General features: G+C 34.6%; 1 protein-coding gene across 1 annotated transcript; it reads right to left on the bottom strand.

Moving 5' to 3' along the window:
• Window positions 1–2428: 2428 nt before the first annotated feature.
• LOC129880801 (ABC transporter G family member 1-like) lies at window positions 2429–5911 on the bottom strand. Its single transcript, XM_055954998.1, has 9 exons — window positions 5305–5911; window positions 4826–4905; window positions 4287–4751; window positions 4112–4198; window positions 3881–4006; window positions 3582–3776; window positions 3399–3485; window positions 3034–3292; window positions 2429–2943 (listed from the first exon to the last, which is right to left on the bottom strand). The coding sequence occupies exons 1-9, from the start codon at window positions 5816–5818 to the stop codon at window positions 2543–2545; spliced, it is 2214 nt and encodes a 737-aa protein (XP_055810973.1). The 5' UTR covers window positions 5819–5911; the 3' UTR covers window positions 2429–2542.
• Between the last annotated feature and the right edge of the window lie 6362 nt (window positions 5912–12273).

Genomic DNA, 12273 nt, shown 5'->3' with positions numbered 1-12273 from the left:
TTGAATCATTGACTTTGGAATGAGTTGTATCAACAGGAAGAGAAAACTCCTGAGTGTTACTAACAGTGCTTTGATTTAATCAAGCCTTCTTCTTCTTTACCAACTTCCTTCACCTTCCTAGTGTAAAGTTCCTGAAAAATACAGAAATTAGGGAAGAAGGAGACTGAGCATCCCAACTTCTTTGTTATTTTGCTGACATACAACAAATTATATTTGAACTCTGGTATATGGAATACATTAGTAATAATACTCCTAGTTGATAGGCTTTAAGAACCAATATGTGTTACTTGTGTGGTGCCCCCATTTGGTAAACATACATCCTTAAAAATATCAAGCTTTAACACAGATTTTTCTTGTAACATATCCAAATTGGAAACCATATGATTTATTACACCCGTATCTACAATCCACACATCACTATTTTCAATGATAAACAATGCCTTACCTACAATATTTGCCTTATTGCACTCAGAAGTAGTGACATTTGCTCTTGATTGTTGACTCATCATTTTAAGGATGTGATCATACTGATCTTTTGTGAATGTACAACCTTGAAGTAATTGTTTGACATCCTTTTCAGCTTGGCTGATAGTATTATTGGATGTAGAAGCTTCCCCTGAGACTGACTGATCATTTACATTGGTGTTCAAACCATAAGAAAAATGAGCCTAAACTGGTTGCTGAGGTTGTCTAGGTAGGATATGAGCACTAGAATAGGCAGTGTTTGCAATTTGTGTCTTTCTCTTGGACTTAAAGTCTGGTGGATAACCAACCACCTTATAACAAAATTCTTTGGTATGACCTCTACATTTACAAAAGTCACAGATTAAGTGAGTATTTTTCTTGAATCTCTGACTAGTACCTAAGCCACCTTGAGAATACATAGCAGCTGACTCCAGGATGGAAGAATGTAGACCCAAGTTACTTATGTATGTAACAACAGATTTTTGACTCTCGTCTCCTGCTATCATAGCATATGCCTGATTGATAGTTGGTAGTGGATCTATCATAAGAATCTGACTCTTAGCTTGGTGATATGAATCATTAAGTCCCATTAAGAACTGATATAGCTTTTTTCTGTTCATATGAGCTACAAATCCTCTGGATTTTTCATATTTACATCAAGGTGATGACACCAAAACTTCAAACTCATCCCACAAGGCCTTTAGCTTTGTGTAGTATACAGCCACAGAAGTAGTCCCCTGCTGTAGAGTAGCAATTTCTTTGTGTAAACTGTAAATCCGTGATCCATCTACTCAATCAAACCTCTTTTGCAGATCAGTCCACACCTCTAGAGCACTCGAAGCAAATGCAATTCCACTAAGTAGGATTTTCGAAACTGAATTCATTAGCCATGATAGAACAACTGCATTCATTCTTTCCCATTGACCCCACAGTTCTTTACTATACATTTCTTTCCTGCATGTTCCATCCACTAAACCTAATATGTTTCTTCCTAACAGAGCTAGTTTGATTGACCAATTCCATAAAGTATAATTTTCCACACCATTCAGTTGGAATGATATAATGCTAATTTCACTAACATCTGTAGGGCTAAGAAATAGAGGATGATTGTAGTAAATACCTTGTCCGTTGCTACTCGCAGAACTTGCAGCCATGGGTACACCAACTGTTGAACATTGAAGTGGTTTTGATTTGGATTCTGAGCTGAGTCAGTTGTTGTTGCTTCACTTGCCATTTTCTTCAAGCTTTTAGACTTTTGTTGAGAAAAGCACTGTTGATCGTAGATTTTAGCTTCAACGAAGCTCAGATCTACAAAACAAACTCAAAATTTGGATGAATCTGCAAATATGCCTTTGAATTTTAGCTGAAATAGGATGCCTTCACACAGTAATTACTGTGATGAGGCTCGGATACCATGAACAAAGTTGCACAATCAGTTTTTCAGAGAGCCAAAACAGAAGAAGCAAAGAAACCAAAGAAGAAAAAGGAGAGAAGAGGAGAGAAGAAAAGAGAGGAGAAGCTGCACAATTTGATCTTTTGGGGCTAAAAATGCCCTAGCCTCTGCACATTGCACAATGACATGTATATATACATCTAGTTAGCTACTAACTAACTAGTTACTAACTAATTGTTAGTTAGTTAGTTCTAACTAGAATTGGTAAAGGACCAAACTACCCCAACTCCTAACCTCTTATTCTAACCTCTAACTACTTTCTTGTATCATAACAAGGGATTCTCCCCCGGGTTCACAGCGAATCCGTCGAGTTAAGATGCCAAATTAACCCTTGAGATGTGACAAGATCCTCAGATTAATCAACCATAATTAATTATTTAATATTTTATTTTATTTTTTGCTCAAGATTACACAAACTCTTATATATAATTTACACAATATCAATCCACCTTACAATTAGCCAAAAAAAACAAATTACTCCAAGTTTTAATACACGCAAAAATAGGTAAATTAAATAAAAAGACCAACCAGACATTAGTCTTGAACACAACTATTAATAATAATAAACTTTAGTACACATTTTACATCAACAACAAAGTATTTGAACTTTTTGATACATCTCTATCAAGCGTCTAGATCTTCAGCATGAGTTGGATTCCTAGAAGAACGAGCCATAAATGTTCTAATCAAAGGCTTAACTTTCTCCACGGTTTTAATTATTCCCAGAAACATGAACCTATAGAGTATTACCATTCCAAATATTATTGCAAGATCAACCCATTTTGAATATCCCATTTGCACTTGCCATACATTTCTCAATATTTCATCACCACTAATTATGGCTGGCCCTCTAATTTGCTCATTAGGAAAATTTAATCCCAAGAACTCATTCTTGTAAAACCCTTGATTTGCATATTTGTGAAATGCAATGTAATACATTGGGTACTTCCAAAATGGCTTAGGAAGATCATCAGGCAATCTAAAAAAACCTCCATTAAGCATCATAACACCTTGAATTCCAGCTCCTGTTATGAAACGATGACAAAATTAATACATGAAAATATTAATTTTAACGTGCTGAAATTGTGCTCAACTCGTTCATTTGACATCCTTACCCGTTATGATTCCCATGAGGAAGTCGGGAACAATGCTTGCCACAATCATCATGAGGCTCTCGACTAACATCATGGTCGCGAAAAGTACTAGTGCAAAATACGCAAAGTGATCGAACCCTTTTTGTAATCCAACGAGGTAATAAGCCATAGCGCCAGGTATTACTGAGATTAATATAAGGTAAGGAATGGAAGAAAATGTATTTCCCACCACATATGCAGCCACACCATAGTGTCCATTTAATCTTTCTCGAGTGAAAATCTAGGAGAAGAAAAAAGACATATAATATATATGTATCATTGTATAATTAAATGGACAAATTATTAATTATATAGAGATAGTTAATAAGTGTCATATATATACATACTTTCATATCTTCAACAAATGAAGGGAATCCACCGATTGCCATAAAAGTCAAGAAGGCAGCAACAAACATCAACATTGAACCTCTAGCCTAAAAAACGTAGCAATTGGAAGATAAAAAAATTGTTACACGAATTAACAAAATATTCATAGCTAATTCTATTTAATGATGGATAACAATATTTACCTGAATGGAGCCATAGTCGTGGCCAATATCATGAAAAATAGTGCCAACACATAAGCACAAAGCAATATAAATTGCAAAACGTAGCCAGTAATAACCAAGATCACGATACATATTCACGAAAGACCTCCTTGTGAGAACCATACATTGAGTAATGAAACTTGCTTGACTTCCTTTCTTTACCTCTTCTCCTCCACTCTATACACAAATTAAATGTTAATAAGATCACCAATTAGTATTATATATATACCATAAGTACTATTTTTTTTTTAAAAAAAAACATGGCTAAATATTATACAAACCTGTTGGCAAATTTCTGAAACTCTTTGTTGAACTTGTTGACAATCCTGTGAAGTCTTGTATGACTTAACAAGAATATTGATTGCTTCTGTAGCCGTGGCTTGTCCACCAACTCCTTTTTCGATATCCTGATTAATTAAGGTCAAAATAGACAATTAAACCTTGATTCATGAGTAATTAATTATGTCTATTAATTTAATGAAGAAGAAGATATAATTGGATAAAATACTTACAACATCAAAGTCCTTGTTGATTGTCCGTAAGTAGTGATCAGATGGATTCCTCATGGTTGGACATGGGAAACCATTCAAAGCAAAATACTAGAAAACCAAAAAAAAAAAAAAAGTTTCATTAGTGGTTATATTTCGACGCGTGTAGTTTTTAAGATGAAAAGAATGTTATATGTACCTCATTTGCATTAGAAATGGAACCAAAGTAGACAGTTGTTCCAGATGACAAAAGGCAAAGATTGTGAAAAAGTTGAAAAACTTCACTACTTGGCTGATGAATAGAAGCAACAACAGTCCTTCCATCTTGTTTAGCCAATTGGACAATTCTATTCATGACATGATAAGAAGCAGCACTATCAAGGCCACTTGTTGGTTCATCAAGAAATAAAAGTTTGGGCCTTTTTAATATTTCAATACAAATACTAACTCTTCTCTTTTGTCCACCACTTAGCCCTTTAACACTCCATCCACCAATTCTTGTGTTCATTGCATCTTGTAAACCCATTTCTCTTATGGTTGCTTCGGCTCGATCTCTCTTCTCCGATCGAGACATCGAATCAGGTAATTGGAGTTGGGCTGAATAGTAAATTGCTTCTCTCACGGTTAATGTCGTCATCAACGTGTCATCTTGCGTCACATATGCCTTTAAAAAAAGAAAAAGAAGTTATATTGACAATATATAAAAGTTAAAAGAGGATGAGATATTAATTGCCTTACCGAAGTGCCAAATGCAAGTGATTGTCTGCGACCATTGATAAGGATTTCTCCAGTTTGTCTTGTGTTAGAATCCAATCTCCCTGTAATTGTATTATGTCCATCACATTAACAAACTTTATTTTTTATTTTTCTATTATCATGATGAGATAAGATAGATAGTCAAAATTTTATTTATAATGGACTTAAATATTCTTTTATACCAAACTATTAATGGAAGATTCTCAAGTCAAAATATGTAGACTCTTAAACCATTCATATAAAAAAAAATTATTAGGAATTACTTTTTGGGATCCCAATCGCTAATTTTTAATTAATCTCTCTATCTTCTATCCAAAATATCAATTCGAGCTTCAAGAATGAAAAATCTTTCAACAAGAGTATCCCTTAATGTAAATTTTGATTTATCGATCCAATAAATTTTAAATATCAGATGGCTAAATAAAAAGAAGAAAAAAAAATATATATATATATATATATACCTGCTAGAGTATCAAGAAGAGTTGATTTGCCACAACCAGAAGGACCCATAATTGCCAAAATTTCACCAGGTTGTACAAAACCAGTAAGGCCTTGCAAAATAGCTCTCCTCCCAGTTTTTTTGTCAGGCACTGTTACCCATAAATCCTTCCACGTTAAATATATTCCTTCATTAATCAACTTTCCACTCAAAGCCACATCATCATCATATGCAAAATTAGCAGTACTAATCATAGGATTAACACTAATTTGTTTTGGTGCTTCATAATAATTTCCCATCTCTAAGGACCTTTTTATTTCAGAATCAACCCTTAGAGATGGTGCTTCAATTGAACCAATATCTGGGGTTGGACTACTATTACTACTAAATGGAAAATTTTTGGTAGGATTAATGTTGTTAAAAGAAATGTCTTCTTCAGAGCTAACACTTTCGTTTGCCTCTGATTCGCAACGTCTATGAGGTGATCGATTTGGACTAGGTGTCCATCTCGGAACATAATTAGATTGTAACTCCATTTGTGACTCACTTAATTTTTGTGTGATTTTGTGCTAGTTATTCAAAATTCGATATATTGGAGAGAAGAGAAAAGAAAAGGAGAATTAATGCATGGAAGAGAGGGGAAAGAGGGTACATATTTATAATGGCAATAAGGAAGGTATAAATTTAACAAATAAAATAGACTTGTTTGACTTCCAACAAGGCAAGTAATTAAGCTTAGGTACAAATGTGTAATATATATGTAAATAAAGGAGACAATTTTGGACTATAGTTTTTGGTCTTAGTTTACTATTTCTTCTCTAGTAATAAGGTTTGATCAAATACGTCATCTTCTCAATTGTGTATGAATAGAGAATTGGTTTTTTCATCTTCGATCAAATTTGTCATCTTCTCAATTGTGTATGAATAGAGAATTGCTTTTTACATCTTCATTTTGCCTTTTTTCCATTTTTCTGAATCAATAGCACCGAAGCGGATTCAGAATTTTAGTTCATAAATTTTGTATTCTAGAAATTAAAATATATATAACTTACCGAATTCCAAATAAATTATTTTACCACTACAAAAATGAAAATTTCTGAACTTTTGTCAGGAAATACCATATGGTCGACGATAACATGGATCGAAATGAAATACAAGAATATATCCAAGACAATGAAAGAAGTCTTGCATAGTGTGTCGTGTATATCTCATGAGCCACATTTCTTATTCTAATAAAGTAGCTGGAAAAATTTGTAGAGAAGAATATGAATCTGAATAATAAAGTTTTTTCAATCAACCAACGATCCTATATTTATATATATATATGAATTTAATTCTTAATATAAATACAAAATTTTAATCAAAGCTACTGAAAGTTTAACTGTCAAGATGAACGGTACGATAATTGAAAATTGAAATCTTGTTATCCTTTAACTGTTCGAGCCATTAAAATAAAGAAATTTTCGTAGGCCTAGCTGTTCCATATTATTATTTTTTTTCGTAGGCCTAGCTGTTCCATATTATTATTATTTTCACTTTTCATTTTCCCCGTAATATTGTAATGGAAGTCAGCCGCCGCTAGATACGCGGATTCAACAGCTGGATTAGAATGAATACCTTTTTAATATGATCAAATTCTAAATATATTTTTTTTGAAACAATTTCTATTTTAAATATGTATATATTTTTTTCAAATCTAAACCGCGTCATATAAAATCCCCAACAATATTCATCCTATATATAGATCTCAATTAGTCCAAAACATATAAGGAAAAACTTTTCCTAATTCTAGAAGGATAATATATTCTTTTCCCAAATTTATTAAGACAAACGGTCTCCTAAACCAATAAAGATTATGAATTTTCTAAAATATAAAAACAAAATTGAAGACATAATTAACCTAAGAACATAAAATGAAAGAATTGAATGAAAATTACTGCAACATATATCTTGGGTGTTGGGAGAAGGAAACACCACAACTAAAGTTTGATATGATAATAAATAATGAAAATAAATTGGACACGAGAATTTTACGTGAAAACCCCTCAAACAGATAGAGGAGAAAAACCACGGGGTAGAAGGATTTTACTATGATAATATAAGATTACACTGCTCTCAAATACAAGGAGAAAACAATAATTAAAACTTCTCTCTTGTAAAAAGAACAACTACTAAAGAGGACACTCAAGATTACAATATTTATGTTGGTGTATAACTCTCTTTGAATTTTTACTCTCTCTTTTTCTGAATGAATCAAATGAGGGCACGAGACCCTCTATTTATAGGAGGATGAAAATGTGTAAAAATTTTACGCGTTAATTTTCTACGCGTTAATTTCCTTGCCATAGTTTTTCTGTCAAAAAGGGGCAACAACTTTTTCAAAAGTTGCATGGACGGTGCTTCCTTTCTTTGACTTTCTTGCATTCTCCCACTTGAAGATTTAATTGAGAATCAATTAAGTCTTCACACTATCCTTTCTACCCAATTACTACAATGTTACGTTTCTGCTAGGCCAACAGAAGATCGATACCATATAAACTTGTTAATGTTGATCGGCTTTGTAAACATATCTGCTAAGTTGTCATTAGTGTGAATTTTCTGAATATCCACACTGCCTTCTTCCACCTTCTCACGAACAAAGTGATATTGAACTCGTATGTGCTTTGTCCTTGAATGAAATGCCGGATTCTTTGCAAGATGCAAAATGCTCTAACTGTCACAAAATAGAGCAACCTTCTTTTGTTTGTGCCCGAGCTCCTCCAGTAACTTCTACATCCATATTGCCTCTTTGCTAGCTTGTGTAGTTGCTACATATTCTGCTTCCGTCGTAGATGTAGCCACGATAGATTGTAGTTTTGAAACTCAGCTTACTTCTCCTCCAGCAAGAGTAAACACATAACATGTGGTAGACTTGCTTTTATCAAGATCACCTGCATAATCTGAATCAACATAACCTTTAAAAGTAAAGTCTGGTCCTCCATAACACATTGCAACATTTGAGGTACCCTTGACATATCTCAGGATCCTCTTAACAGTATTCCAATGCTCTCTACTAGGATTAGTCATGTATCGACTAACTACTCTACTGCTTGTGCAATGTCAGGTCTTGTAGATACCATGGCGAACATTAAACTTCCCACTCCTGATGCATATGGTACTCGAGACATCTCCATCCTCTATGCTTCATTGCTAGGACTCATTCTTGAGGATAACTTGAAATTAATAGGAAGTGGGGTAGAAATTGACTTACAGTCTTGCATTTTAAAGCGTCGCAAGATTTTCTTCAAGTAGTTCTTTTGAGAAAGTCAAATATTCCTATTAATTCTGTCTCGGTGAATTTGCATCCCTAGAATCTTATTTGCTGGTCCTAAGTCCTTCATTTCAAACTCCCTAGCCAACTGTGCCTTTAAATTTGTGAGACAATCTTTGTTGGGACTTGCTACCAATATGTCATCAACATACAACAACAAAATAATAAAATCATCATCACCAAATCTCTTGTAATAAACACAAGGATCTGAACTATGTCTGTTGTATCCAATGCTTATAATGAAGGAATCAAATCTCTTATACCAACATCTCGGCTCCTGTTTGAGACCATATAGAGATTTGTTCAACCTGCAAATCAAGTTCTCTTTTTCCTGTTCTTCAAAACCTTCTGGTTGGAGCATATAAATTTCTTCTTCAAGTTCTCTATGAAGAAATGCAGTTTTGACATCTTACTGTTCCAAGTACAAGTCAAATGTAGCACACATCGCCAGGACCACTCGAATTGTTGTGAGTCGAACAACCGAAGAAAATATCTTATTAAAATCTATACCTTCTTTCTGAGCGAATCCTTTCACCACCAATCTTGCATGATATTTCTCCACTTGATCATTACCATTGCGTTTGATCTTGTAGATCCATTTATTTTCTACGGCCTTCCTTTCTTGTGGTAACTGAACAAGATCTCATATTTTATTTTTATGAAGAGCTTCAATTTCTTCTTGCATTACTGCCATCCAGAAAGATGATTCTTGGTCTTTCATAGCCACGTGAAAAGTTGAAGGCTCTCCATCTTCTATTAATAGACAGTATGCAACATTGCTCTCCATAGAATAATCTGAGTGCCAAGCTGATTCTCTTCTTTCCCTAGTTGACCGTCGAACTTGTGGAGTTTCGATCTCAGCTTGCTCTTTTTTTTCGTGCTCTGGTGCTGCTTCAGAAGAAACTAGAACTTCTTTTATTTCTTCAACTGTAGTAGTCTATGATTTTTCTTTTGAAGTGCTACCTTATTTTGCTTGTATCTTTTTTTATCAAATACAACATCCCTGCTGATTACCACTTTGCGAGCAGTGGGATCCCACAAATGATACCCCTTGACTCCATCAGCATACCCTAAGAAAATGCATTTTCTGGATTTTGGATCCAACTTCGATTTTTCTTGGGTGTTGTACATAACATAAGCAGGACTTTTGAATATATATAAGCGATAATAATCAGCTGATTTTCCTGTCCACATCTCCATTGGCATTTTCAGATCAATTACTGTTGATGTTGACCGATTGATCACATAACAAACGGTTTTGACTGCTTCTGCCCAAAATGGTTTTTCCAACCCTGCATTTGCCAACATAGCTCTTGTCCGTTCCAACAAGGTTCCATTCATCCGCTTTGCTACTCCATTTTGTTATGGAGTATATGCCACTGTGAACTTCCATTTAATACCTTCTTATTTATAGAAGTTATCAAATTCATCACCAGTGTATTCTCCTCTATTATCTATCCTCAAACACTTGATCTTTTTCTCAAATTCAAGTTTCACTCGCGCTTTGAACTCTTTGAAGACTGGAAAAATATCGGCCTTTCTCTTGATTGGATACACCCAACTTCTCCTGGAGTAATTGTCGATAAATGACACGAAATATTTTGCTCCTCCTAGGGACTCCACCAGTGCTTGCCAGACATCAAAGTGGACCAGATATAATATTTCCTTGCTTTTAGCAAAAGAACTGCTAAACTTCAATCTATTTTGCTTACTGGTAACACAATGCTCACAAAAGGATAGTGAAACCTTTTTGAGCCCTGGAAGAAGCTTTTGCTCAGCAAGAATCTTCAAATCTCGTTCCGACATATGGCCAAGTTTATGATGCCATATCATCGTTGATTCTTCAAATGAACTTGCTGACGCGATTGATGCTTCTCCTTCTTGGTGTGTTTCACCTTTAAGCACATATAGATTTGCAGCAAGTTTTTCTGCTTTTATCACTACAAGCGCTCCTTTGGATATTTTCATGACTCCACCATGAGTCTTATATGAACATCCATTATCACCTAATTTTCCCAAAGACAATAGATTCTTCCTCAAGTCTTTTATATATCGTACCTCCTAGATGGTGTGTATCGTGTCATCATACATTTTTATTTTGATGGACCCAATATCAATAACATCCAAAGCATGATCTTCTCCCGTGAACACAGACCCTCCTGAGATAGGATTATATTGATGGCACCATTCTCTTCGGGAAGCCATATGCCATGTTGCTCCCGTATCCATGATCCAGACATCAGTGAAACATTTTCTGCCTTTATTATTTGATATTGCTTCACTAAATAAAATATCTCCATCATCCAAGGTACTTGCAACATTCCTTTGAGCATTTGATGGCTCAGGGTGTTCACTTTTCTTCTTGAACCGACAATCTTTCTTAAAGTGCCCTTTCTTGCCACAGTTGTAACACTTGATATTCTTCTTACTTCTTGATTGAGATCTACCATGATTATGACTCCCACTAGGGCCACGTTCTGTTGGTCTTCCTCTCACCATCATCAAAGCTTCAGCTTGCTGCGAACTTGCTTGTCTGTCTTCCTTATTTTTGCGCTGATTTTCTTCTTCTAAGATAGCGGCTGCAATTTCATCGAAAACTAGACTGTCTATATTGTTCGTCAGGTTGATGATAAGTTGATCATATGAGTCAGGCATACTTTGAAGTAGAAGCTCCGCAAGTTTAGTCCCCTTTATTTTGCTACCCATTGTTGTAAGTTGCGAAAATAGAATATTCAAAGTATTGATGTGTTCAGTAACTGACATGGAATCTACCATTCGAAGAGTATACAATCTTCTTTTTAAGAAGATTTTATTATGCAAAGACTTGGCCTCATACAACTCCGTAAGAGTATCTCATATTTTCTTCGCCGTCCGTTTTTCAGCCACACTAGACAACACTTGATCAGCTAGTGCCAAGTGTAGAACAGCAACTACGTTGCTGTCTATGTCATTCCACTTGCTGTTATCAGTAAAATTCATGGGTCTGTCTTCAATTGCAGCTAAGCAATTGTCCTTTCTCAATATCGCTTTTATTTTCATTTTCCACAATGAGAAATTAGTCCCATTGAATTTTTCAACGTCAAATTTTATTGTATTCGACATTGTTATTTGCTTAACACCCTTCTAGATCGTTTTTGGATATTTTTACGAACAATTGTGATAAAATATACCGTCACCGAAATTTACTATTCACGTGGATAGTACTTTTCACCGAATCTTACTGTTCACAAAAATTTACTATTTACAGATAGTATCTTCATATAAAACAGACAGAATAACCGAGGGCTCTGATACCACTGTTAGGAGGAGGGAGCACAACAACTAAAGTTTGATATGATAATAAATAATGAAAATAAATTGGACACGAGAATTTTACGTGAAAACCCCTCAAACAGATAGAGGAGAAAAACCATGGGGTAGAAGGATCTTACTATGATAATATGAGAGTATACTGCTCTCAAATACAAGGAGAAAACAACAATTAACACTTCTCTCTTGTAAAAGGAACAACTATTAAAGAGGACACACAAGACTACAATATTTATCTTGGTGTATAACTCTCTTTGTATTTTTACTCTCTCTTTTTCTGAATGAATCAAATGAGGGCACGAGACCCTCTATTTATAGGAGGATGAAAACGTGTAAAAATTTTACGCGTTAATTTTCTACACGTTAATTTCC

This window comes from Solanum dulcamara, chromosome 2 (genome assembly GCF_947179165.1).
Source record: "Solanum dulcamara chromosome 2, daSolDulc1.2, whole genome shotgun sequence".
Lineage (NCBI taxonomy): Eukaryota > Viridiplantae > Streptophyta > Magnoliopsida > Solanales > Solanaceae > Solanum > Solanum dulcamara.
Note: the sequence above shows the minus strand (reverse complement) of the source record. Positions and strands in the feature narration are given on the sequence as shown.

Coding starts and splice junctions, on each gene's coding strand:
- LOC129880801 (XM_055954998.1), bottom strand. CDS start 5,818: ATGGAGTTACAATCTAATTATGTTCCGAGATGGACACCTAGTCCAAAT. Junction 4,199..4,286: donor CCATTTCTAATGCAAATGAG/GTACATATAACA, acceptor TTGGTTTTCTAG/TATTTTGCTTTGAATGGTTT. Junction 3,486..3,581: donor ACGACTATGGCTCCATTCAG/GTAAATATTGTT, acceptor TACGTTTTTTAG/GCTAGAGGTTCAATGTTGAT.